Source organism: Phyllosticta citribraziliensis, assembly GCF_038025025.1.
Source record: "Phyllosticta citribraziliensis strain CPC 17464 chromosome Unknown J3D65scaffold_9, whole genome shotgun sequence".
Lineage (NCBI taxonomy): Eukaryota > Fungi > Ascomycota > Dothideomycetes > Botryosphaeriales > Phyllostictaceae > Phyllosticta > Phyllosticta citribraziliensis.
In genome coordinates this window covers 941477-964569 of record NW_027117346.1, presented here as the reverse complement: position 1 = coordinate 964569, position 23093 = coordinate 941477, and the positions used below count along the sequence as shown (strand labels likewise).

General features: G+C 54.6%; 10 protein-coding genes across 10 annotated transcripts; 8 read left to right on the top strand and 2 right to left on the bottom strand.

The window, feature by feature from the left end:
* Window positions 1–467: 467 nt before the first annotated feature.
* J3D65DRAFT_669751 (ras-related protein rab-like protein-11B) lies at window positions 468–1438 on the top strand (the record flags this gene model as incomplete). Its single annotated transcript, XM_066803227.1, has 5 exons — window positions 468–488; window positions 560–572; window positions 626–1015; window positions 1084–1224; window positions 1305–1438. 5 exons carry the CDS (start codon window positions 468–470, stop codon window positions 1436–1438), a joined length of 699 nt encoding a protein of 232 aa, XP_066653091.1.
* A 1087-nt stretch (window positions 1439–2525) lies between these two features.
* J3D65DRAFT_557107 (uncharacterized protein) lies at window positions 2526–3594 on the top strand (the record flags this gene model as incomplete). Its single annotated transcript, XM_066797296.1, has 2 exons — window positions 2526–3396; window positions 3452–3594. The coding sequence occupies 2 exons, from the start codon at window positions 2526–2528 to the stop codon at window positions 3592–3594; spliced, it is 1014 nt and encodes a 337-aa protein (XP_066653090.1).
* Window positions 3595–4133: 539 nt separating this feature from the next.
* Window positions 4134–5530, top strand: J3D65DRAFT_700665 (uncharacterized protein; the record flags this gene model as incomplete). Its single annotated transcript, XM_066804082.1, has 3 exons — window positions 4134–4547; window positions 4598–4702; window positions 4783–5530. 3 exons carry the CDS (start codon window positions 4134–4136, stop codon window positions 5359–5361), a joined length of 1098 nt encoding a protein of 365 aa, XP_066653089.1. The 3' UTR covers window positions 5362–5530.
* A 134-nt stretch (window positions 5531–5664) lies between these two features.
* J3D65DRAFT_632248 (cyclin-domain-containing protein) lies at window positions 5665–6994 on the top strand. The gene is made up of 2 exons (XM_066800997.1): window positions 5665–6323; window positions 6377–6994. Exons 1-2 carry the CDS (start codon window positions 5713–5715, stop codon window positions 6780–6782), a joined length of 1017 nt encoding a protein of 338 aa, XP_066653088.1. The 5' UTR covers window positions 5665–5712; the 3' UTR covers window positions 6783–6994.
* Window positions 6995–7024: 30 nt separating this feature from the next.
* On the top strand, window positions 7025–9926 carry J3D65DRAFT_632246 (uncharacterized protein). Its single transcript, XM_066800996.1, has 3 exons — window positions 7025–7544; window positions 7603–8268; window positions 8329–9926. The coding sequence occupies exons 1-3, from the start codon at window positions 7479–7481 to the stop codon at window positions 9868–9870; spliced, it is 2274 nt and encodes a 757-aa protein (XP_066653087.1). The 5' UTR covers window positions 7025–7478; the 3' UTR covers window positions 9871–9926.
* Window positions 9927–10525: 599 nt separating this feature from the next.
* On the top strand, window positions 10526–13912 carry J3D65DRAFT_647076 (armadillo repeat domain-containing protein; the record flags this gene model as incomplete). Its single annotated transcript, XM_066802319.1, has 3 exons — window positions 10526–10844; window positions 10915–12590; window positions 12641–13912. The coding sequence occupies 3 exons, from the start codon at window positions 10526–10528 to the stop codon at window positions 13910–13912; spliced, it is 3267 nt and encodes a 1088-aa protein (XP_066653086.1).
* Window positions 13913–15989: 2077 nt separating this feature from the next.
* Window positions 15990–17025, bottom strand: J3D65DRAFT_669745 (ribonuclease H-like domain-containing protein; the record flags this gene model as incomplete). Its single annotated transcript, XM_066803226.1, has 2 exons — window positions 15990–16771; window positions 16821–17025. The coding sequence occupies 2 exons, from the start codon at window positions 17023–17025 to the stop codon at window positions 15990–15992; spliced, it is 987 nt and encodes a 328-aa protein (XP_066653085.1).
* Window positions 17026–17173: 148 nt separating this feature from the next.
* Window positions 17174–18120, top strand: J3D65DRAFT_632238 (uncharacterized protein). The gene is made up of 2 exons (XM_066800995.1): window positions 17174–17811; window positions 17867–18120. Exon 1 carries the CDS (start codon window positions 17472–17474, stop codon window positions 17799–17801), a length of 330 nt encoding a protein of 109 aa, XP_066653084.1. The 5' UTR covers window positions 17174–17471; the 3' UTR covers window positions 17802–17811; window positions 17867–18120.
* Window positions 18121–18166: 46 nt separating this feature from the next.
* J3D65DRAFT_700659 (DNA repair protein endonuclease SAE2/CtIP C-terminus-domain-containing protein) lies at window positions 18167–20762 on the bottom strand (the record flags this gene model as incomplete). The annotated part of the gene is made up of 2 exons (XM_066804081.1): window positions 18167–20611; window positions 20666–20762. 2 exons carry the CDS (start codon window positions 20760–20762, stop codon window positions 18264–18266), a joined length of 2445 nt encoding a protein of 814 aa, XP_066653083.1. The 3' UTR covers window positions 18167–18263.
* A 423-nt stretch (window positions 20763–21185) lies between these two features.
* On the top strand, window positions 21186–22880 carry J3D65DRAFT_605066 (F-box domain-containing protein; the record flags this gene model as incomplete). The annotated part of the gene is made up of 2 exons (XM_066798323.1): window positions 21186–21346; window positions 21395–22880. The coding sequence occupies 2 exons, from the start codon at window positions 21186–21188 to the stop codon at window positions 22878–22880; spliced, it is 1647 nt and encodes a 548-aa protein (XP_066653082.1).
* Window positions 22881–23093: the final 213 nt, after the last annotated feature.

Genomic DNA, 23093 nt, shown 5'->3' with positions numbered 1-23093 from the left:
ACCGTGAACCGTCGATGTAACAAGCTCCGCTCTGTTGACCACCTAGGCGCGTCTTTATCTGCAGTGGTGGTTTAGTCGTCAAACGAACGGCCGGGTGCCGGTGGGGTGGACACAGGCGCACGTGCCACTCTGCAGACGTCCAGCCGGGCGGACAGCCATGGGGCCCGAGCTCCAAGGCGGTGAATGCAGATTGGTTGGTGACGCCGCCCATCACGTGCCTCTGCAGCACCTTACCGGTAGACCGCCCCGGACAAGGTCGCATCAGCCAACGAGGAGGCCACCATACATCCCACCAGTCCAGCTGCTCCACACCCCGACAAAGTCCGTCAAGCTCGACTGCTCCCCTTCCCCTGGCCTGCTTTCTGTTGCCGTCATCTGCGTCCCACCACTTTTTTTCCCGCTAGATTTGCGACTCCTCCACCCTCCACTCCGCGCGCTGCCATCTGTCGAGACCCGACTCCGCAACAATGGCCAACGACGAGTACGATGTGAGCACCTCCCTCTTCTGCCTAGCCGGCTCCCTTTCTCTCCGTTCACGCTGACATTTGTCCCACTCAAGTTCCTTTTCAAAGGTTCTTTGCCCGCAGTCCCTGATCCTCCGATCCCCCGCTCACCGCCATCTCAGTTGTCCTCATAGGAGATTCGGGTGTTGGTAAATCGAACCTCTTGAGCCGATTCACCCGCAACGAATTCAACCTCGATTCCAAGTCCACCATCGGCGTCGAGTTCGCCACCCGCTCAATCCAGGTCGACGCCAAAACCATCAAGGCTCAGATCTGGGATACTGCTGGTCAGGAGCGCTACAGGGCCATCACGTCGGCATACTACAGAGGCGCCGTCGGAGCGCTGCTCGTCTACGACATCAGCAAGCATCAGACTTATGAGAACGTGACGAGATGGTTGAAGGAGCTCAGAGACCATGCCGACTCCAATATTGTCATCATGCTCGTTGGAAACAAGAGTGATCTGCGACACTTGAGGGCGGTGCCCACCGAGGAAGCCAAGCAGTTTGCCAGTGCGGAACCCTCAGCATGCCCAGGCATCCATCTGCCAGAGGCTCGCCTTGCTAACAGGATTCACTAGGCGAGAACAACCTTTCCTTCATCGAGACGTCTGCTCTGGACGCAAGCAACGTCGAGCTGGCCTTCCAGAACATCTTAACCGGTCAGTCACTCTGCCTGGCCACAGAAGTCGAAGACCTTGGTCTCGAGCTTGCTGGCAACGGTCGTTGCCGCATCCTTGGATCAGTTCTACACCCAAGGTTACCGTCTCGGATTCTTCCCGTGATGCTGACAGAACTACAGAAATCTACCGCATCGTCTCGAGCAAGGCACTGGACCAGGGCGAATCGGCCCAGAACCCGATCGGACGCGAGCGCACGACGCTGGAGATTTCCAATTCCGCGGACCAAGAGAAGCAAGCGGGCAAGTGCTGCTAAGGCCTCGCTGCCTTCGATTCGCTGCATACACAGTTCCTGGACTTTATGCGACCAACGGGGCGACCTGGCGTCATGAAGAAGGGGATCGAGCCGCGCTTTGGCATCCGATCACCCATCGATGAGAAGTCTGCTCGCAATCTCCGGTTCCTGTCTTTTCCTGCTCATTTTTCATGACTTGACGGTGGGATCAGCATGGGGATTTGTTATGATTCCCTTTACCATGGGGAGGGGCAAAGCTCATGGTCGTATGCTCATGAGCTCATGACTACGACTTCAAATTCAGATGCGGTATTGGATGACTGTAGATTGACTTTAATGATTATGCACTTTATTTCTGCTGGAATATGCGTCGCTTATTCTCTCAATTCCCTAGCTACGGGTTTGGCATTTGGCAACTTGCGGCTTTCACCAGTCATATCGCAGCTATGTCGCTCACAATCCTTCGTAGCTTCGGCTACAATTCATGACACTTCTCGAGGGCAAACTCCAAATGTTCTTGTTTCATGATTTGTTTTTACAGCTTATGACTCCTGAGACCCACAACCCACTAACGACTGTCCATGCACAGGAATGGAAAGCGGGAATCGAGTTATCAGTCTAGGGTTTAGTGACAGACAGCAACGAATGTTGAGCTGATGGCACAGCTCGAACCTTTCTAGTAGTGTTGTCTGTTTGTGAACCGGGCTGTCCAATAAGAAAGTACTTCGGACAGTGCGGCATGTGAAGACTGAAATCGCTCTCTGCGCTTTATGCTGTCTCAATACACGAATTGAATGGTGGTGTGTCACCCATCAATGAAATTGGAATTTGATAAAAGTTCGAGTCTTGGTAGCTCGCAAGATAAAACAACCAAACCACCAATCGTTGTGATGACGCTTGAAGTAGGAACAGCAAGGGTTTCACAGAACAGCATGATGACTGTGGCTGCTGTGGCTGGAAGGGCTGTACGAGTTCAGGGTCCACCCAGTTGGGATGAGCGCCCGGCCCGCTCTTCCCCGGCCCCGACGTTCGATTCTTGTCGCGACCTTGAATCTTCACTCCGAAAAACGCGCATTCCAACCCTGAAACCCGCCGGATTAACGTCGCCATGGTCCTCTCCCGTACATTGGGCCGCTCCCTGCGAGCCCGAGACGATGATTCCGCGTCCGAACCTTACTCCGACGAGCTCGAAGCCAGTTCGCCGTCTGTGTTGGACACGGGCGAAGGCGGCGACATTGGCACAGACCCCGACTCGGCTTCGGATGACGATGACGATGCGGACGCGGAAGCCCACCAAGATGAAGACGTGCAAGAGCAACTGAGCAAAATATCGTTCGGAACACTGGCAAAGGCGCACGACAGTCTACACAAGGATGGCACCACGAGGAAACGCAAGCGAGGCGCAGAAAATACCGCGGACCAGGAGGACAAACTGCAGGCCTTGCGCGAGCGTCTGCGACAGCTGAAGAAGATCAAGGGAAACACCAATATGGACGTCGAAGCCCCAAAGAAGCCCGGCAAGCGGGAACCACTGGAATCAGATTCCGACAATGGCTCTGAAAGCTCAGACTCTGAAGAAGAGGCGTCCTCGAAGAAACGCAAGTCCAAGAACGCGCCAGCTGTTATGACCAGCAAGAAGCCCGTCAGTCGCAAGCGAGAAGTCGTCCCCACAAAGAAGCGCGTGGCTCGGGACCCGCGTTTTGACAAGATGTCTGGCCCTATAGACGAGAACAAAGTGAAGCATAAATATGCATTCCTGGACCAGTATCGCGAATCGGAAATGGCCGAACTTAAGGCTACCATCAAGAAAACAAAGAACGAGGAGGACAAGGAGATTCTGAAGCGCAAGCTGCTGAGCATGGAAAGCCAGAAGAAGGCTAGAGAATCAAAGGAACGGCAAGAGAAGGTTGTTCGCGAACACAAGAAGAGTCAGAAGGAGGAAATCAAGCAGGGCAAGACGCCTTACTACCTCAAGAAATGTGAGCAGCCCGGCTTTGTCTCCAGAGACGCAAATGCTAACCCAATCGATCACAGCCGAGGCGAAGAAGTTAGCCCTTGTCGACAAATTCAAGGACATGAAGGGCAAGGATCGGGACAAGTTGATGGAGAGGCGGCGGAAGAAGGCCACTGGAAAGGAGCGCAAGAAGATGCCAGCTGCACGGAGAATGGCCGAATAGTGACAGGACCTCTCCTTCCAAGACGCTTTGTTCGAAGGGCCCATCCAATACAAGGCGATCGTGCCTCACCGGTATTGCTCTCCAACAACGGGTTTTCTACCTCGGTTCTGTGTACCAAACCAAAACTTCTGAGCGTCGACCGCTGTGTTGTTTGGAGGCAGTTACGGTTGTTTCCATGTTGCCGACTGGGAGCCTTCCTGTCAGTCTTTCTTTTGGTCTGATCTTCGAGTATGACTACAAAAAGGCACAAATCAACGAAGTGACCAGCATGATTCTCTGTATCTACTAGGCTTTCCACGGACAGGCAGGATCGGACAGCGGCGCCAAACACACCAGAGGGCACAAAGAACTCATTTACCGGGACAATGAACCTGCCAGATTGTTCCATTTCGAGGCGTTTTGATCACGTTCGAGATCTTCTTGACCACCGTCGCTGCAAGTCCTTTGTCCCGAACCATGATACCCACATGGCTCGCTGACTCTGCGCTTCACGAGACTTCGCACTCACCTCTTCGCCTCGTCAATCCCAAGACAAAGCAATGACTCGATCAGCGCAGATGTTTACAGCGGCCATCGCAAGCCTTTTGGTCCTGGCCATGGGCACCAACGGCCAGACCATGTCGCAGACCATTTCAACCAATGGATCTGGCGTTTCTGCCCCAAGGTCCTCAGCTTCCGCTCAGGCCATTTCGGTGACGCGGGTGGGAGCACCATCAGCTACAAACTCGGCCGTCACGACGCATACGATCCTGGTAGGCAAACTAGACCACAAGTTTGAACCAGACGTTGTGCAAGCTCCTGTCGGCGACATCATACAGTTCCAATTCTACCCGGTCAACCACTCGATTGTCCGTGCCGAATATGGATACCCATGTGTCCCCTATGAGATGACGGGAGTGGGCAAGGCTGGTTTTTACTCTGGATTCCGGCCGGTCGATGCTATCCTCAACGATGTGAGTGTCTGGCAGCTAACGCGCTGATTCTTGCTACTAACTTCCATAAGCCACCCATTTTCAGGGTCAGGGTCAATGATACTCTACCAATTTTCTTCTACTGCTCGGCTCCGGGGAGCTGTATCAACTACGAGATGGTTGGAGTGATAAATCCTGTGCGTCACCACCTCCAAGTCTTTGTACTCTGAGGAATGGCAAAGGCTGACTTGAACAGAACAAGACGACCTCTTTACAGGTCCAAAAGGAGAGAGCCGGCGACAGCTCATACGCGCTCAGCCCTGGTGAGAGCTTTCCCTCGGAAGCCGATTCGACCTCGGTCAGGGGCTCCATCCCTACGAGCACTGGTTCCCCAACATCCAGCAACGACAGTGGGGGCCTTTCTGGAGGAGCCATAGGTGGCCTGGTGGTCGGAGCTATAGCGGTGGTGGCTCTAATAGGGGCGCTCTTCTTCTTTTTTGGCCGCAACAAGTCCCTCAAGGAGGAGGTGGCGCTCAAGTCGCCCGTTGGCAGTCCCCAGACATACCAAAGTCCAGGAGGCGCTTTCTTTCCGAGAAGCGACGGATATACATCAGCAGTACCGCCCACGTACTCTCCAGTCGACTACAGCACGATCCAATCGCCGGTGGGCGGCTTCCGTGGGAACTTTCACGAGGTCGGACTTTACCAGACAGGGTTCGTGGATGAGGCCAGCAATGCCGGACATGGGCTAATCAGGGACAGGAACGAACTGCCGTCCAGCGTCAGCCCGCCGCCGCCTATACAGACACGGGGTCTCAGCCAGAAGAAGGCGAGTGTGCACGAAATGGCCGGGTAGGCGTTAGAGCAGGGCGGAAGTCGGGAAGTGGGTTGCGGAGCCGAAGGGAGGGCGGTGGTGGTGAATCGAGTTTGGACTTGGAGGCGGCTTGTCATGTACCTAGATAGTATATCAGTTGTATCAGTCAAATTCTCATCATAATTCTGGGGCCCGGTGGAGCAGAGGCCGTGGCTCCAGCCTTAGCAGCGGCGGGCAGCAGAGCGTGTGGCAGATGCGGAGACGTGATTGGCCCGCGAGGCACACGCTTGGCGGACGGTATATAAGGTAATGTCTATCGCGTTGTGAGGCACTGGCGCGCGCTCCTCTCGATGAATCCTGTCGTCACTAAAACATGCGTCGCGGCAAACGGCCATGCTAGCTAATTCGTCGTCGCCCACCTCGCCCACCGTCCAGCTCAATCCCCACGCCTCCTGTCGCTCCTCGACCTCGTCGGCGCCCTCTCCGCGCCCCTTCACTCCCGCCGCAAGGCGCACTGATGCCTCTCCCTCAATCATGGCGACGGCCTCGCCGTCCTCCGCCGCCCGCTCCCCCGTACTGAAGCGCCAGACGGCCGATGCTGCCACCCAGTACACCCCTCCCGAGCGCACGACCCCCGGCAAGCGCACCTCGAGCGCCTCTTTCGATCCCTCTCAAGTCCGCGCCAGGACAAAACGCCGCGAGACGCTGCCCTCTGGCGACACGACCACCACTGCCGCAGTCAAGGCTACTCTGCACGATGCCCACTCGCAGGACCCTCGCGCTACACCGCAGAAGCATGAAGAACCCCAGCCGCCGCCGCAAGACCCCTCACCCACGCCAACCCAAGCCCCAGAACAAGACGCCGTCAAGGTGATGCCTTTGCGATACGAGACATGTAATGTCAAAGACTTGGGCGTTCTGATATCCGACATGCTCATGGAGCTGGTCCGCTTGAACGACGGATTGCCGCTGCAGGACGGCCAGTTGACGCGCTTCCACTCTCGGTGAGCCCTCCTGCCATGCACCTGGCGCCAAAATTTTCTGACTTTGGCCGCAGGGCTCCTCCGAGTATATCAGTCGGCGACTACTTGAATCGTCTCATAGTTCATGCGACACTCTCTCCGCCCATCTTGCTTTCAATGGTCTACTACATTGACCGACTGTGCCTCTTGTACCCCGCATTTACCATCAGCAGCCTCACGGTGCACCGGTTCCTGATCGCCGCCGCCACCGTTGCCTCCAAGGGTCTCAGCGACAGCTTTTGGACCAACAACACGTACGCCAGGGTCGGCGGTGTCAGCACGAGGGAACTGGCCCTTTTAGAAATGGAGTTTCTCACACGCCTAGAGTGGCGGATCGTCCCAAAGCCTGAGGTGCTAGTTGATTACTATACCAGTCTGGTAGAGCGAGGCCAGGGCTACATTGTTGAGCAGATTGCGGCTGAAGCAGCGTCGGACCAGTGAGCACAAGGCGGAGCCGGGCAGAGCAAGTCTACGAGCGGCAGGGAGGATAGCATTTTCAATTGGGGCGTTCGGGGGCAGCATTGCAAGGCATTTCACAGCGCGGATACCACGAAGAAAGTCCTCTCGATGTCCTTAACTTTTTTTCTTCTCTTCCCAAGCTGCCAAGAAGTGAAAGCAATTGGCGTAGGTACCGCGGACATGCAGTAGGCGGGTGCTGTGCTGGCCCAATAGGATGGGCTGGCGTGTCGACGAGGTTGCGCTGCGTTTAGAGCCGGCCTGGCCGCCACGCGCAAACAACCACCCTCTTCCATGCCTCTTTGCTTTTGCATGGCCAGCCATGGATCACTCCCCTTCACCACTTCGACCCTTTCTCGGCAGCCAACCTCCGCCGTCCTTCACCTCCTCGCCTGCCAACAAAACTCTCGAGCCCCATTTGCCCTGACCGTTCAAACCACGCTCTTTGCTGCTTGTCTATCTGGATGCTGGACAGAACGACTACAAAGCTGCGCTCCCAGATCCTGACCCCCCGCGTGGGATTCGATGGACCAAGTCCGACACTGAGCTGATCACATTGATCCAACCTGCTTGGTGTGTCTCAACCGTCACGCGAGCCCACGACTGCTTCTTGTCCGATTACAGGTAAACCCATTGACACGTCGTAGCACCTTTGTACAGTATTATAATCATGATCGCGGCATGAAGAGCGACGTTGGCCGGTCGAAACCGTATAATGCCTCTCCTTCCTCTTCTTCTCACTCTTCGGTATCAGTACCACCTTGTGCGCGCCTTTGCGTTCACTACTGACTACCATCTCATCCAGCGTCGACACAAACCTACCCCACACCGCGCCCCGCGCCCCGCGCACCGTCCACGCGCCGACCGACACGTCTCTGACCCTACGCCGCCTCTAATGGTTGAGGACGAGTGGGATCTGCCAGTGCGACACCGACAGACTAGCTCGCATGATGCCCATCTCTACGGTCCCAATCCCCCGCCGTCTCCAAGACCCGTCGATCCGCTCGCAGACTTTCGACGCCGGCGAGAATGGCCTCCGCGCGGCTATACTTTGGAGGACACGCTCGATCCAGTCCAGGCCGAAGATCTCGTCTGCGCCGGCGCGTCCACCTTTGCTGGCGAATACCGTCAAGCCCCCGGCGCGCCTCCAGACCACTATCGCTTCTTCGCCATCAAGGAGGACGAGCATGCGGAGGGCAACGATCGCGCCGAAGCCCCCCACGTGGCTTTCGAAGACTGCACCATGACCATCTTTGGCCCTGTTCCGTTCCCGTGGACTTCGTTGGAACAGCCTTGCATGGCTTACGCGTTTGGAAAATACCCGGGCACGACGACCTTGAATTATCGTATAGGCCAGGCTGGCACCCTGAAGACGATCTTGAAATACGACACAGATGCCAAGCCCAAGAAGCTGAAAATCTTACATACGTTGGATCGGTTGCGTAGCTTGGAGAATGGATTTGATAGCGATGTTGGTCATACCCACGCTGGCTGCAGAGAGCAACACGGACCGCGCTAACCAGTGTCTTAGCACCCAGACGAGCTTGCACATGCTCTATACTCAACGCTGCTCGAGCGTCCATTGAACTACGATGAACCAAGAGGCTTGGAAAAGCAAATCAGTGACCTCATAACGGTACTTTCAAACAGCCATGAATGGGTCGATTTTAGCCTGCCCAAGAATCAGGTGGTTGCCAAATTCTTCGACAGCAAAGATCCTGCAAGGAAACACAAATTCTTTCACCAGTTGCTTCTTTCCATGGAGCTGTACCTCCGAGTGCATCATGACACTCACGAGGAGATGGCCAAGGAACACCTGTTCCAGGCCCTGCCACCAAAAATATTGTGGGATCTGGCAGTCGCTCAGAAATGGCTCCAGTGCATGAGCATCACAAAGGTCAAAACGTCATCAAAAGAGAGCCACTTTGGCTTTGAACTTCGGATGAAGAGGCGGCAAAGAGAAGCCTTGCGGCGGTTCGCGCAGCTACTCAAGTGGCCCGGCTTGGATGAAGTGAATTACATTCTCGACGAGAAAGGCCGGGGAGAAGTTGCAGTGGAGGAGCGCTCGGCAGACGCCATGACGTGGTTCACTGGCGTCGTTCTGCCAGGGCCGACTCTTCCCTGGCTTCTCATGAATTCCCTGATTGATTGCGACAAAGATACGGGTCCTCCGCTCAAGTACCTGACCCATGTCGTCCCCGCCTCTGGCTTTCAATACAAGTCCGTGACATACTGGTCATACAGGTCGATCGTTGGCAAGGTCCTGGGTGCGTCACGCGGAGTCAGTCAAGTTGCTGGCTGGATCGGTCCATGCAACTTCAGTCCTGACCTGAAGCGCACCGAGTGTGTCAAGGTCAGACAGAGCACTCCACCCGAGTTCAAAGTCGTCAAGCTTGACGTACTGACAATGAAGGAACGGACGGAACCGCTTGGCCCTGCAGACGAACAATACCCTGTCGATGATTTTGAATTGGTTATGCCCGAATTGGAAGAGGTGACGAACGACATTCGGGTCCAAAAGTTGAGCTTTGTTCCAGTCAAGGACCAATCAATGTCGCGGCAGGGAGAGGGCGCGCCTTTGTGGTGGGACGCTTCAATCATCTTTGCTTGTGGAGGAGAGAGCCGGTCTTTCAGACTGAGATACGACGTCGACTTCGTCTCGGCGTACCCGTGTCACCAAGGACCGCATGTTCTGTTCTACGACTACAGCTATAGGGCGATCCGAGTCGACGATGGCCTGATGGATATTGTCGACTGGGGACGCCGCCCGGCTCGCGCATCTGCGAATCAAGGCTCGGGATCGGTATCTCGAAACAGCTCAAAAACGACACTTTTGACACAGACAGAGCCAGCAAACACATACTTGGAATGCGTGCTGGTTGTCGAAGCACTGGGAGTTAGCGACAACGAGGTGCTGGCGAGAGCATGGTGCGCGCATAATGGCCACAGTGCCATCATCGCCAACATCGAAAAGACGTGCATGGCCTGCGCAATCAGAGAGGCATATGCGGCCTGCATCGGGATTGTTATTTTGACTGAAGGAGGCAAGCCGGGAGAGAGGGACGAGGCCTGAAGTTTGGACTGAGCAGTCAGCCGTAAATATTAGATTCACCATGGGATAGCCCAGATAATGAAAATATGAACTGGCTGGATTTGCAACTGTTCGGGTACAGGGAGCATTTATCGCTACTTGCATGTACGGGGTTGTCAATCGCTACCATGGTTGCTCTTTGGGAGCATTCGATCCCTGCCTCAGAAACATGACTTCAGAAATTTCTTCCAACAAGATACCTGGATGTTTTGTGGTGTTGAGCGAAACGGAATGTTTGGCAGGGCGTTTGGCTCTGAGAGGTTCCAGGCGGGCGGGCCGCTCAGGTCTGGCTTCCGTTCTGGCTTCTGGCTTCTGGCTTCTGGCTTCTGGCTGCGCTCGGCATCAACGTCACGCAGGTCCAGTCGCTGCTGCCGGCCGACAAGCTTCACCAGACCGCTGCTCGACCGCTTTCACCTCCACCATCTTTCCACGACCCAACCCCGTCTCTACCGCCGATCCTAATGGCACATCGTTGCGTCGACACATAACACGACAACCCACCTACACGCTCATCTCCCGCCCGCCCGCCCGCCCTCCGCGCTCCGCACCTGCGCCTCCGTTCGAGCTGACCCACGACATCGCCACGCCTTGCGAGCGGTCCCCGTTGCCCTTCGCTCACCCTTCGACGTCTCCAAACATGACACGCGCACAAACCCCCACAGCTCTCCGCGAGCTGCGAGAACCCTTGGGCCCCGCCGAGCAAGTCGCCGCCCTCAAGCAGCTCAAGAACTTTATTGTCGGCCACGACCACAGGAAGGAGCTGGTAGTCAGGAGAGGCCTGATACCCCAACTCAGCCGAGTCCTCCAGTCCAATGTAAAGAGCGCTGGGAAAAGACGCCAGAGACAATTGAATGGCGGACCTGTGGCATCCTCCTCTACCGAGTGCCCAGAAAGCTGGGCCCATGACGATGAAGAGCGCTTGCAGGCCACGCTGATAGTCGGAAGTCTGGCTGTGGGTATGTCTACTCAATCCTTGCTGCTGTGAGCTTCAGGACCAAGTTTCTCTGACCGAGATATGCTGTTCAGGTGGCCTTCCATTCATACCTCCCATCATCGCAGGCGGCCTCTTGGAACCTCTCTTGAGCGCTCTCTGTCCCAACGAAACTCCTCCAAGGCTACTCACGGCGACCCTGCGCACTCTCATCTCCATCGCCTCGTCGACAGGAACGGACCTCTTTCCAAGCCATTACAGAGATCGGGTGGCGAGCGCAATCTACAAGAAGCCCGAGGGCGATTACTTGACTGAGATTTTGGCTCAGCGGTCTGCGCAACGCAGTGTACAAGAGCAGATCGCTCTGGTCGCGGAGCTGATTGAAAAAACGTGTCGGGATGAGCAACATCGGAATTCCCTTGTCAAATCTGGAGCGCTGGATCTGCTTGCCGCTCATTTCGCTGCCCACGTTTCCACCTCGCCTCTCCTTTGCCCCGTAGCCGAGGCTTCTGCCATCGAAGGATTGCCTCCTACCCCGTCCAAGGCGACATTTCTCCACCTAGTTTCTGCCATCTCCAGCATCATAGAGGGTTCTGATTACCGGACAGCGCGATTCCTGTATTGCTCATCAATCGTTGCTGTCTTTCCGATCACGAAACAACTAGCATCTCTTGAGAAATACGGGTTTATGATTACGTCGAGATTCTACGACCGCAATCGCGAAGAGGAGCCCTCCTTTGAGTTTTTGCTCCCTCAACTGCAGGCTGCGCACACCAAGGAGAGCAGCTTCTCAAAAGCTTTCCCCGCATTGGGTTCCCTTTCAGCGCCCGGTGATAGTTCCCGGCTTTCAACTTTCACCGAATCACAATCGCAGAGCCACGCCAAGCCCGTCACAGGGCAAGAGTACGAGAGCCCGCTCTACGCATGGCTTGTTCGCATGGCTCGAGAACACCATGACGAAGAACGGCTCACGTATGTACGGCTGCTGACGCTGCTTGTGGAGTTTGCCGAGACGAATCCCATTGACCATAGAACGGATCAAATGAAGGAAGGCCAAAGAAGGCTATTGGCAGTTCTCATCGTCCCCTTGTTGACCAGTATGATCAACGAGACGGACTCAAAAGCATGGTCAGAAACTGCCACCGAGGCCATGAAATCGCTCGCCGCCATACTGGTTTATGACACGATGATACAGAACGCGGCTGCCGACGCTGGCATCATCAAGAAAGTTTGCCAGACTCTTAAGAAGACTTTCGACGTGGTCGGCGGTACACAGCCTAAGCGATGGTCACCGACACCCTCGCCGGATGAAGATATGGACACACTGGAGGGCATGGAGAGACACGACGTTTTAGGTAGCGTGGGTCCTCCAACGTCAATAGTGAGCTTGCTCAAGTGTCGAGAAGCCGCTCTCCTAGCCCTGGCTGGACTTGCGCACAAGGAGGATATACACCGCAAGACCATCATCGAAAGCGGTGCTGTAGCTTGCATCGCAGACTCTCTCATACCGTACTCCAATGACGAGGAAGGGGCGGCCAGAGAGAACATATCGAACGGCCCTAAAGACGGCAATCCGGACCCTGTTCTCATAGCTGCGTGTAACGCGGCTCGGGCCATGTCCAGATCTGTCAGCGTGTTACGGACTAGCATGATGGATTATGACATTGCAAAGCCAATTTATGGGCTCCTCAAGCACCCTGTCGTGGACGTGCAGATTGCAACCACGGACGTATTGTGCAATCTGTTGCTTCAATTCAGTCCCATGCGAGAGGTGAGAATCTAGTGTTTTTTTTGACAGGCCGTGTCGCTGACAGACTCCAGGATCTCATCGAGGCAGGCGTCTTGACGACACTCTGCGAGCACGCACATTCGGCGGACTCAAGAATACGTCTTATTTCCATGTGGGCACTGAAGCACCTCGTCCTTCAGGCTAACAACGGAACCAAATCGCAGTGCTTGGAAGAGCTTGGCGTTGGGTGGTTGGTTCAGACCGTCTACGGGGAGACCAAGCAGGTGCAGATGCCCTCGAAAGTCAGAGTCCAGGCCTCGAGGCCAGAGACTCCGCTTGGGATGGGGACTCCTAATGCAGCCGGCGAGCAAGTTGATCTCCTCAATGCCCCCGAGGAACCCTCGATGGATGTCGACAACGATTCCCAGATTTCTGGGGACGAAGATGACATGATGGTCGACAGCATCGGGTTGTTGAGGCCTAGAAGCACTCAAAGCAGCGTCGCAGCTAAGAACAAAGCCAAGCTTCGTGCGATCAAGGAAGCGGAGACCAACCCACTCATACGCGCTCAAAAGGAAGACTTGCGCATTCAAGAGCAAGCTCTCGATTTCATCCGCAACCTTATCATGGTTGACGCTGGCTCGAGCCCGGGCGACATGATTGACCACGTCCTACAAACCTTTGGACGGGATAGGTTCTTTGAAATCTTGACGGCCAAACTGCGACCACGTCCAAATAACGCATCTCCACAGTCCCAACCAGCTCCCGTAGGATCGACGTCCTCTTCGCCCGATCCACACGGCCGGACTACCTCCGCACACGAGCGGTCTACATCTGCTCCCGCCAACTTTTCTCACCTCGCGCCTCCCGAAATCCTCCTTGCCACCACCTTCATCATTGTCCACGTCGCCAACGGCAAGCCCTCCCACCGGCAACTAGTCATTTCGCAATCTTCGCTGATGCAGCATCTCCTCCCTCTCTTCGGGCACCCCGACCGTCGCATTCGCGTCGCTTGCGTCTGGCTCGTCAACAACTTGACCTGGATCGAGGACCAGTCCGATACGCCGGCAGCGAAACAGCGGGCGCTGGAGCTACGCGCCATTGGCGTCGAGGAGCGCGTCCGCCTTTGTCTCAGCGACGCAGAGCTTGATGTGCGGGAGAGGGCAAAGACGGCCGTCGACCAGATGAACAAGCTCCTGGGCTTGCTCGATGGCTACGGCAATGGCGCCTCATCTAGTGCATCACACGGCGGTGCTGGCAGTTCTGGAGGTCACGCCGCAGGCTCTGGGTCCGGGAGTGCTGGAGCGGCGGCGTATTTGGGTTTAAGTGCGAGTGGACACAGGCCTTGGCCGCATGATCGGTGAAGCCGGGAGCATTCCTAGATTGCGGCATCTGAGCGGTCCTTTATTTGGGCAGACATTCAGCACCACTGGTTCGTTTCCAATGCAGTCTGAGCAGGTCAGCTATCTCTACCTGCTCACAACTCTTTCTCTTCTCCCGTGCCCCTACTATTGCACATATACACATTCACACACACACATTCATTTTGACAAACCGGGGGAGCGTTCGGCGTCCTGGTCGGTTTGGTTGGTTAATTTGGTCTCCAAAATTCAATTCGTCACTTGTATCATGAGCGGGTAAGGGGAAAAGGGATTGGTCGGGTTGGTTGGTTGATCGGCTAGACCAGGCTAGGCAAGGCAAGCCTAGGTCAGATCAAAGAATGGATGGATGGGAATATGCAAGCTGCGAAAGGCGAAAAGCAATCAGCCTGTCACTCTGCGCGATGCGTTGGGGACGGACGAACGAACGCCTGGGAGGACTGGTCGTAATATCTGCTCGCTCGTTTATGAGTTGTGAGAAATTGAGGCTGGGCTGAGGGAGCGGTCGTCATTGTGTCTTGACTGGTGAGAATAAGGCCATGCAGGGAGGAAGGATGAATGAGAGGCTTGTAATGATATGAGAAAGGGGTTCAGTCGGTCGAGCAGTCGGTCGGCTGGTCGGTCAGTTTGGTGGAAGTCGAGAATGGACTGCGTAGTTGTTTGCTGCTTGTGCCATTCTTAGATCGTGCGTGATTGGTGTCGTCGTAACTTTCGTCTGAGAGGTTTGCGTCTGCCAGAAAGAGTGACGGAACCTAGTGGTGGTCGGTCAAGTCATACACATTCGAGTCAAGACCATTTACACAACAACGCTCGTCAACAGAAACAGACGTGATGGTAATATTTAGAGTGCCAACAGGTCCTGCTAAACACAACTGCTCAAAGTACAGTCTCCTAGTAACCCAAAAGATGTTGCACCGCTAGTATCTTTGCTTCGTGGATTTTCAGCTTCGCAACAATTTTTGCAACTCGCCAACAAATATGGTTGGTAAAAGCAAGTGCAACGAAAACATGCAATTGATTAAGCAAGCTTCGTGAGGGCCCATTTTCAACGCGAAGCCTATAGAAGCAGAATCTGCAGCATGAATTGTCTATCAATTATCTACCCAACAGTTGTCCCCTCAGAGCCGCGCCCAAAATGTATGCTGTGAAGCATGCGTGTGTTCGTTTGTTTGCAACGGCGGTGGCTGCAGAGATTAGGAAAGTGAATGATGTTATTGGACGGGTGCAATTCTACAGCGACATCTCGTTTATGACGACCAGGTGACAGAGCGTGTGGTAGAAGATTGGATAACGATACAAATCAACCTGATAATTCCGTGCCCTGACAAGAACAATCGCAAGTCTACGTCTGGACCTGTAACCAAAGAAAGACCGCGCATGAGCTGCGCGTGCAGTTTTCAATCCTCTGCTCAGTCCACAGCTTGCGGCGTAGGATACCAGAATTTTCAGTCTTCGCCACATCCCCTATCATCTGGACAACTGGGCACGGTACGTGGCAGCTCCTCAGCCTCCAAAAATCACTGCGACTCTATCTGCTGGGACTGTGTCGAATGCTTCCCGCGCGCATGAACCAATCCCATTCAAGTCGATTCTGCCGCTATGGACGCGGCTTGGTCTGATTTGCGTCCCCAAGCAGAGCTGTCTGCTGTTCCTTGGATCTGACTCCTGAAGTCGGGGCTCGAGAGTGGAGGATTGTTGGTCTGCAGGCCAAGATGTTGATTTGAAGTTGGCGCTGATCCATCCCATAGATTGCGGGAGTGCTTGACAATTCGAGTCTTGATACAGTCGTTCAGTCCGAATCCCAGGGACTCGTACGAGGCACGAGTGCGGTTGCGAGGAGGGCTTCTCTGGACATTGGAATCCACAGTTTAAAATATCGACGCTAGAGTCGGAGACGAGGCCACTTTAGACCAGGACCATGGCATGAGACCACAACTGGGCCCTGTTTCAAGGAGCTGTCGTTGTCTTTGCCAACAGCTTTGAGATTAGCATTTAACTCCACTCAGCGCCAGGCGGAGTGGCCCAATATGACCATGGACGTTCGTGCAGACCAGCACTGAGTTTAAAAGATTTCTTCAGTAACTGGTCTACCATACCAGTTTGACAATTCGCTTCCGTCCGCCTCGTCGGAGTTATTGAAGAAGGATGAAATGTTCATGCCCTCCGCATCGTCATCGACCGGCCAGTCGACCTTCAAGCTGATCTTCTTGTCCTCGAGCAAATCCTTTGCCGTACCCCAACTAAAGCGACACTCAGGGCCCCATCCAAAAAGAGGGTCCTTGTTTCTCTTGAGCCAGCTTGAGCACCGCGCGTCAGAAGGATAGCCAGAGCCCCAACCATCTGCGGCTTCGGTCTTGTACGCTTCGTAGCTGACGTCGAGGGCGGCGTCTCTCGTCACCTTGGCACATACAGACGCGGCAGAGACGCAAGGGTACAGCGAGTCGGCCTTTTTCGCCACGGTGATCTTGCAGGTGGGGAAGATGCGCTCAAGTTTCTTTTGGTACGCTGCGGGATTGCCAATCGTATCAATGTAGACTTCTTTGACATTGACACCTTTGGCCAAGACTTGCTTGATCAAGTCAATGGTCGCGTCCATGGCTTGCGCATTCAGATTGTACGTCCCGTTGGGCTTCAGCATGCCAGCCGAGATGTCGCGCGCGGACATGACGTTGGTGGCCCAGCCGCAATTCTGGTAGAGGTCGGTGCCAGTCGTGCATAGCTTTTCCATCAAATCGGACCGCACGGCCGGAGTGAGGACTTTGGAGTCGTCGAAGTGGTGCGTCTCGGCTAGGAGGGAGCGGTGGAGGGAAAGCGGAAGGTAGAGCAAGGCGTACACCATTGGGCCTGTCCCTGTTAGCCAGATTGAAGTCTCGGACATTGCAAGTGGAATAACCAAGTACGGGCCCCCTCCCGGCCTCATCGACGCCGAGAACGCATTCGGTGGTGAGATCGCTGGCGATGGTCTGAGGGAGAGGGGAAAAGTGCGAGTAAGAAGCGCCCTTGAAGATTTCCGAGGGCTGGACCGAGGGCGCACGAAAGACGTCGTCAACAGGCGTCTCAAGAGCAATGTCTTGGGTGTCGGGGATCTGGTCGTCCATGGTGAGTTGTCGTCGGCGTTGGAGTTGGTTGTGGTAAAGCCAGACGCGTCGTGCAGAGGACGGGACGACGCGACGTGGCCGGGCAAGCCACACAAGCCACACAACCCTCACCGGCACTACACCGCCGCACCGAGCTGGGATCCATCGTCATGACATCTGCCTCTCGACGGTAGTTTCTCTGCGCCTGTGCCCAACCACCAAGGCAATGTAACCCAAGAATCATGGCGGTCTCTGTGCTAACAGCGCCCGAACTCTTGCTTCTGCATCTCAAGAGCGTAATCAATGATTTGGACAAGAAACCCGCTGCACGTCAGCTGCATCAAGAGTTCTTGATGCCTGACCCATTGTCGGCACGCTGCCATATATAAAAGAGACCTATTGATAGACTATTGTCATTTCTGCTTCCCACATCCGCCTCGATTCAACTCAGGCTCGCTCGACTCAAAATGGCCGCTTCATTCTATGCTCGAAGCCTTTCCATCCTCTCTCTTACACTCGTCTTCCTCTCTCTTTTCTCCGCCTCCGTCGCTTTAGCCAATCCTGCTCCGGCGCCGGGATGGAACTCTGGAGGTGGTTGGGAAGGAGAAAATAATGGGCACCACGGAGGAGGTGGAGGAGGGGGCGGAGGAGGTGGTTATCCAGACGGAGGCGGCGGCGGAGGAGGAGATAACAACTGCGACGACTGCGATGACAATGCAGCCATTAAAGTCCCCGCCAACGTCTTGCTCATCTTCGGGGCGAACGTCCTCATTCTGCTCCTACAGAGGATTTTCTGAGCTGCTCAAGGTAGCCTTTGCCCCTCTGCGGGTGTGGACCAGAGATGCTGACAAGACTGTGGCAGGACTCTTAGAAGACCAATGGCCGTGGACTCGATGCGGCATGACCTTGACTGGAAACGTTTGTTCAGCACTGGGATCACACTCTAGGGAAGATTGTCAGCATTTTCTTTGGACGGTCCAAACAAAGTTAGCATTTTTGCATTTCCAGCCGGGTGCAAGCTGCAGGGAAGAAACATTGTGTCGTCGTGCTTGTCCCCAAATATAGTCATGTTCCCGATGAAAGCGATGCAGCTACTCCCCATCATGCAATCGGTGCAATGAAGTCTCTCCATGCCTTGTAACATGCCTTGTAACAATCGAATTTGGAGCCTCGTGGCCATGCCACACGAATGTGAATGTTGTTGATTCATTGTCCCAAAGGGGAGAAGCGAGGCAGCACATCAGACAAGAAGGACGCAGTCACTCGTCCCGGAAAAGCCACCGTCCCCCTTCTGTCATTGCCTCTCTCCATCGCTCCTCTACAAGCCTCCTCTCTTCCATCCGGGCTGCTTCTCTGTCCCGTTGCAATTCTTGTGTGGCTGGGAAATCTGTCCTCCAGAACCCAGGCGGTGTCCGCTCCCGTTGAAAAACTTGCTTGTGGCGTCCTGAATGATTTGCCCATGCTTTCATTTTCGCCATTTCCAGAACTGCCTGTTGTTCTGCCAGAGGTTTCAGCTGAAAAGCCTCCTTGTTGTAGGTAGAGCCAAGATATGCGCGAAGGTACTTGTCGTCTGTGGTAAGATCCGTTTCGGGCGATTCCCACAAACCCTGCTCCACTGGAGGGTCGACGCCGGACTCGACAAGAGCACGGAAAGTTGGGCCGCAGCATTCCTCTCTGATGCATCCTGGCAAACACCGACGCGCCTCTCGGTTCCGAATGACCTGGTTGTAGGCAAACGAAACGCCATCATTGACAACCGGATTGATTTTGAAATCATTGATGCCAAGCTGTTCAAGCGGTTTTGACCGTAGTGGCTGGGGGTACCGCTCCAGCAAGCGTTTGGATGTCCGTTGAGGCATCTTCGACGCGGTCTGCGGGGTCGATGCCAGTGTCTTCCTTTGCATAGGTTCCGACTGTGGAGTCTTTCCAGAAGGATCAGGCTTGTGAACTCGTCGAGCGGTTCGACTTGATGCGGGAGTTGAGGGCTTTGCGAGTTTAAGAGACTCCAGGACAGTTTCTGCCTCAAGAAGACTAGCCAATCGGCGCCTCGACTCCTTGCTCACCTCTGGGGCCATTTCGCACTCAGGGGCCTTTTCCTCGCCGCTTTCGGAGACAGTATTTATCACTTTTGCTCCTCTGGATTGCTTTACGCGCTTCTTTTCAGGCCGCGAATCAAATTTGGGCTGTGGAAGGGGGACTCGAGGATTGGCGTCCACCTGGATCAATGGTCTGGTGTTGAGGTGTTTTCTTGGACTGGCAATAGAAGAGTTGACCTTGCCAGTGTTTTCTTCGTCCCCACTGCTATTATGTATGGGTTCGGAATCAGAATCGGGGATCTCCTCAGTCCGGGTAGCCCGTCTCTCATTACTGGCGCGTTGCGCTCCTGGAAGCAGACGCCGGTTTAACTCGGCAGGAGCGCTGAATGATCTCTCCTGTCGTAATGCTGGAACATCTGGATACACCTTGCGGTTCCTTCGAGAAAAGTTCGCTGAAGTCCGCAAGTGACGACGCTTTCTTGGTGTCTTGAGCTGATTCGTCATGTCCAGGTCCAGCGCCGAACCAGTCGGGCGATACGGCGCCAAGATTTGTGAGACTGGCACGCTCTCATCTGGCTCTTTCTTAACCCGTACATGCGATGCAGGGCTAGATTGCGATGCGTTCGAATTGTCCTGAAACACGGTGAAATCGGGATTTTCTCGAGCACCACGGCGTTTCCTTTTGAGTGTCCGCTCCGAAAGAATTTGAGGCATTTCATCATCCGATGTTTGTACTCTCGCATCAGACAGCCTTGCCTGATTTGACTCGTGATCCTCCTCTTGGGTTGTCTGACTGGACCGCGTTTCTTTTGAGCCACCCCCGAGACCATCAAAATCTGCTTCGTTCCCATCATCAGAAGCTTGATGTAATTTTCCGTTCGAAATCTCTGAATCGGGTTCAGTAATGGCTGACCTGGGGTGGACTTGGTGTCCTGGTTCTTTCCAAACGCCCTTCATTACGGTTCCTGGAGGAGTACGTTGTGTCAATTGGTCAATTGGCGTTGCGCATTTCTTCTGAAGTCGGAGATGGGCAGGAGGCATTCGGTGGTTCTGCTCCGTGGCCGGCGGAATTAGTATTTGGGCTGCTTCTGTCAGACCCGCAGCCTCAGGTAATGGCGACATCACACTGGCCGGCGTTGGAGGGCCTCTGCTCTTAGAGCTTCCAGGATCTGACCTCTTCGGGTTTCCGTGCTTTCTGAAGTAATCTTCCCATATTTTTGCCTTTTCTTTCAACTCTATGCACTTCTCTTGAAGCCGTTCCTTGGCAACGGCGTCTTGACGGTGTTGCTGTTCGAGAGCATTGTATTTCTGGTTGAGCTCTGACCACTTTTCGTGAGATACGTGGGTAGTGTCGCTGTGAGTGGCAGGAGGAGAGCTGGCCGGGCAGTTGCCTGCGAAATCCGGGAGATCATCTTGCGCTTCCGACGGCGGGTCGACTCGACCTGCATTTGAATGATGATCCAAAGCTGCAGCCAGTTGATCTTTCAAGCTCTTGTTCTCTTGCTCAAGCTCGTCGATTCGGACAAGCAAGGTAGAGTTGTTTCTCTCAAGAACTCGTATCCGATGTCTGTCTGAATGGGTGAGTTAGTGCATCGTTGGAAACACCAGGCTGGCCATCCGCATACACTGATTTTTCTCATCGCGTATGCTCTTTTGAAGGGTTTCAAAATGAGCGGCAGAGAGGCCCTGTGACTCCTGGGAGAACGTGTCGTCCTGATCCATGACTCGTGCAGGTCAGACGCGTCGCATCGCGTCAGGCATCACAGACGATTGCTGCGGAGAGGGAGGAGAGAGAGTGCGGGTGCGCTGAAGGGTTGGTATGCAGAGAGATGATGTGGTTAAGTACAAGGCAGAGAAGGGTGCTCGTGCTAAAGGCAACAGCAGGGGAGCATTGATGCAAGGAACCGAAAGAGGCGAAAGGAACAAGACGGAACGCGTCGAGCGCCATCGCGATCACGTGAGATCTCCGATAAGATCCCGGTCCGATAAGACGACGACTGGACGCCTCCGAGCCGGCTGCGGGCTGCCCGCCATCAACAGTGACGTTCATTGTGCCGTTACTAATGTTTCTTGGAATACATTGCCTCTGGTCAAACCATGCCGCTCTCTTGAAATCCACACTCTGAGCCTGCCAAGGCTGCAACCATGGCGAAGCGTACTGCCGACGCTCTGAGCGAAGTTGGGTCGCCTCCGAGGAAGCGGACAAGAGGTTCCTCAGATACGGACCGTCTTTCTCAACTCAGCGACGAGACCCTCCTGCGCATCCTTTCATATCTTCCGATACCCAGCCTCAATGCTTGTCAAAGGTGAGACGCGTTGGCAACAATCTTTTTCTCCCCTCTGACACGACATAGAGTATCGAAAAGGTTCCATGCAATCGCTTGCGACTCGCAGCTCTGGAAGGCTGCATACTACAATCGCTTCGTTCGCCCCCGAGCCTCGAGGTTACCTGGAATCAAAGAAGTAAATACTGCTGGACACCTCTACTTCTCCTCCAGGATCTCCAAGTGGCTGGACGAGGCGAGCCTTGTTGAGAATGGAAAAGAGACGAACTGGAAACGACAATACAAGCTGCGGCATAATTGGTCAAGAGGTACCTGCGATGTGGCCGAAATACCTCTTTTGGAGACACCCTCGACATCACCCATCTTGGTTCATTTCCATGATGGAATCATTTACACCGCGGACTTGGAGTCGGGACTTCGAGCGTGGTCTGCTGGAAAGGGCCGCAACTTGATCGCAAGCATTGCGCTGGACCCCCAACAACCGGCCCCAACGTGTTTGACCGTCGATGACAAGGAGCATTCGTCCGGCTCAACAGATGTGGTCATTGGATTCGGGGACGGCAGTTTCTCCATCTACAGTTTATCGAGAACTATACGCCAATTCTGGAGACCCTACAGCCATCCAGCTTCTTCCAATGGCATAGTATCAGCAGTGGCTTGTGCATGGCCTTATTTGCTGACAATGAATGGTATGCAACTCATGTCGCTCTACAAATTTCCAAGGAGACGAAACGAAGAGTCCGGCCACGAAGTGCTTGACCCGCCCCGATTACTCTACTCACTGAGGTCTCATACTGTTTGGCCACCCCTTTCTCTTTCCATCCGACCTTCAAGCGAAGACCTCGTCGCATCGATTGCGTACGCGCTGCCAACATACCTCTCCGGATGGACCGTCGGAATACAGGAGATGCGCATCACATCGGAGGGAAAGTTGGTCGACTCTCGACTAGCCTCTGCCGAAAATTCAGGGTTTCAATCTCTGTCAAAGCGGCCTTTCAACTCGCCGTCTGATGAATCATCCCGGTACGTTACCTCAAAATCGGCGGCCACGTATTCGAAGCCACTGTCCTTGTCATATACGCATCCCTACCTCCTGAGTTCGCACCCGGATAACACCCTGACGCTCTACATGGTAAAATCCACGAAGGACTCGCTTTCCATTGGACCTGGGACTCGGTTGTGGGGTCACACTTCGTCTGTGTCTGGAGTACATGTTGCTGCTAGGGGCAAAGCTGTCTCGGTCAGTTCGAGGGGAGACGAGATAAGAGTGTGGGAGTTGGAGGGGGGCATGGGCTCCTCGTCGAACAGGAGGCGCCAACCAGCTGGAGAATTGAGCATTCGAATCCAACCCGACCAGAAGCAACCGTCATCCTACGAGTTGAGCGCGACGGACCATGCTGCTCCTGACGTATCAACGAGCCTCGCCATGGCCTTGCGACGAGCAGACGAGTGGACGCGTACAGGCGACTGGGTAGGCTTCGATGAGGAAAACGTCATAGTGTTGAGGGAGTGGGGTCAGGGCAACCAGGCTCTCGTCGTTTATGATTTTACCTAAAGCACCATTGCGCCGGATAGGGTAACCCGGCGATGGAAAAGCCCGTATGGTTTGCTCGAGTCATTCGAGAATTACCGGACATGCCACCTCACGAGTGTATAAGCACACCTATATGTACGTTTGTAATATGCTCTGGGCAAATGATGCGCCGGTCTCGAGGCCTACAGCTGTATTGCGCTGGCGGAACCGCAGTGGGTGTCGAAAGAAATGCGA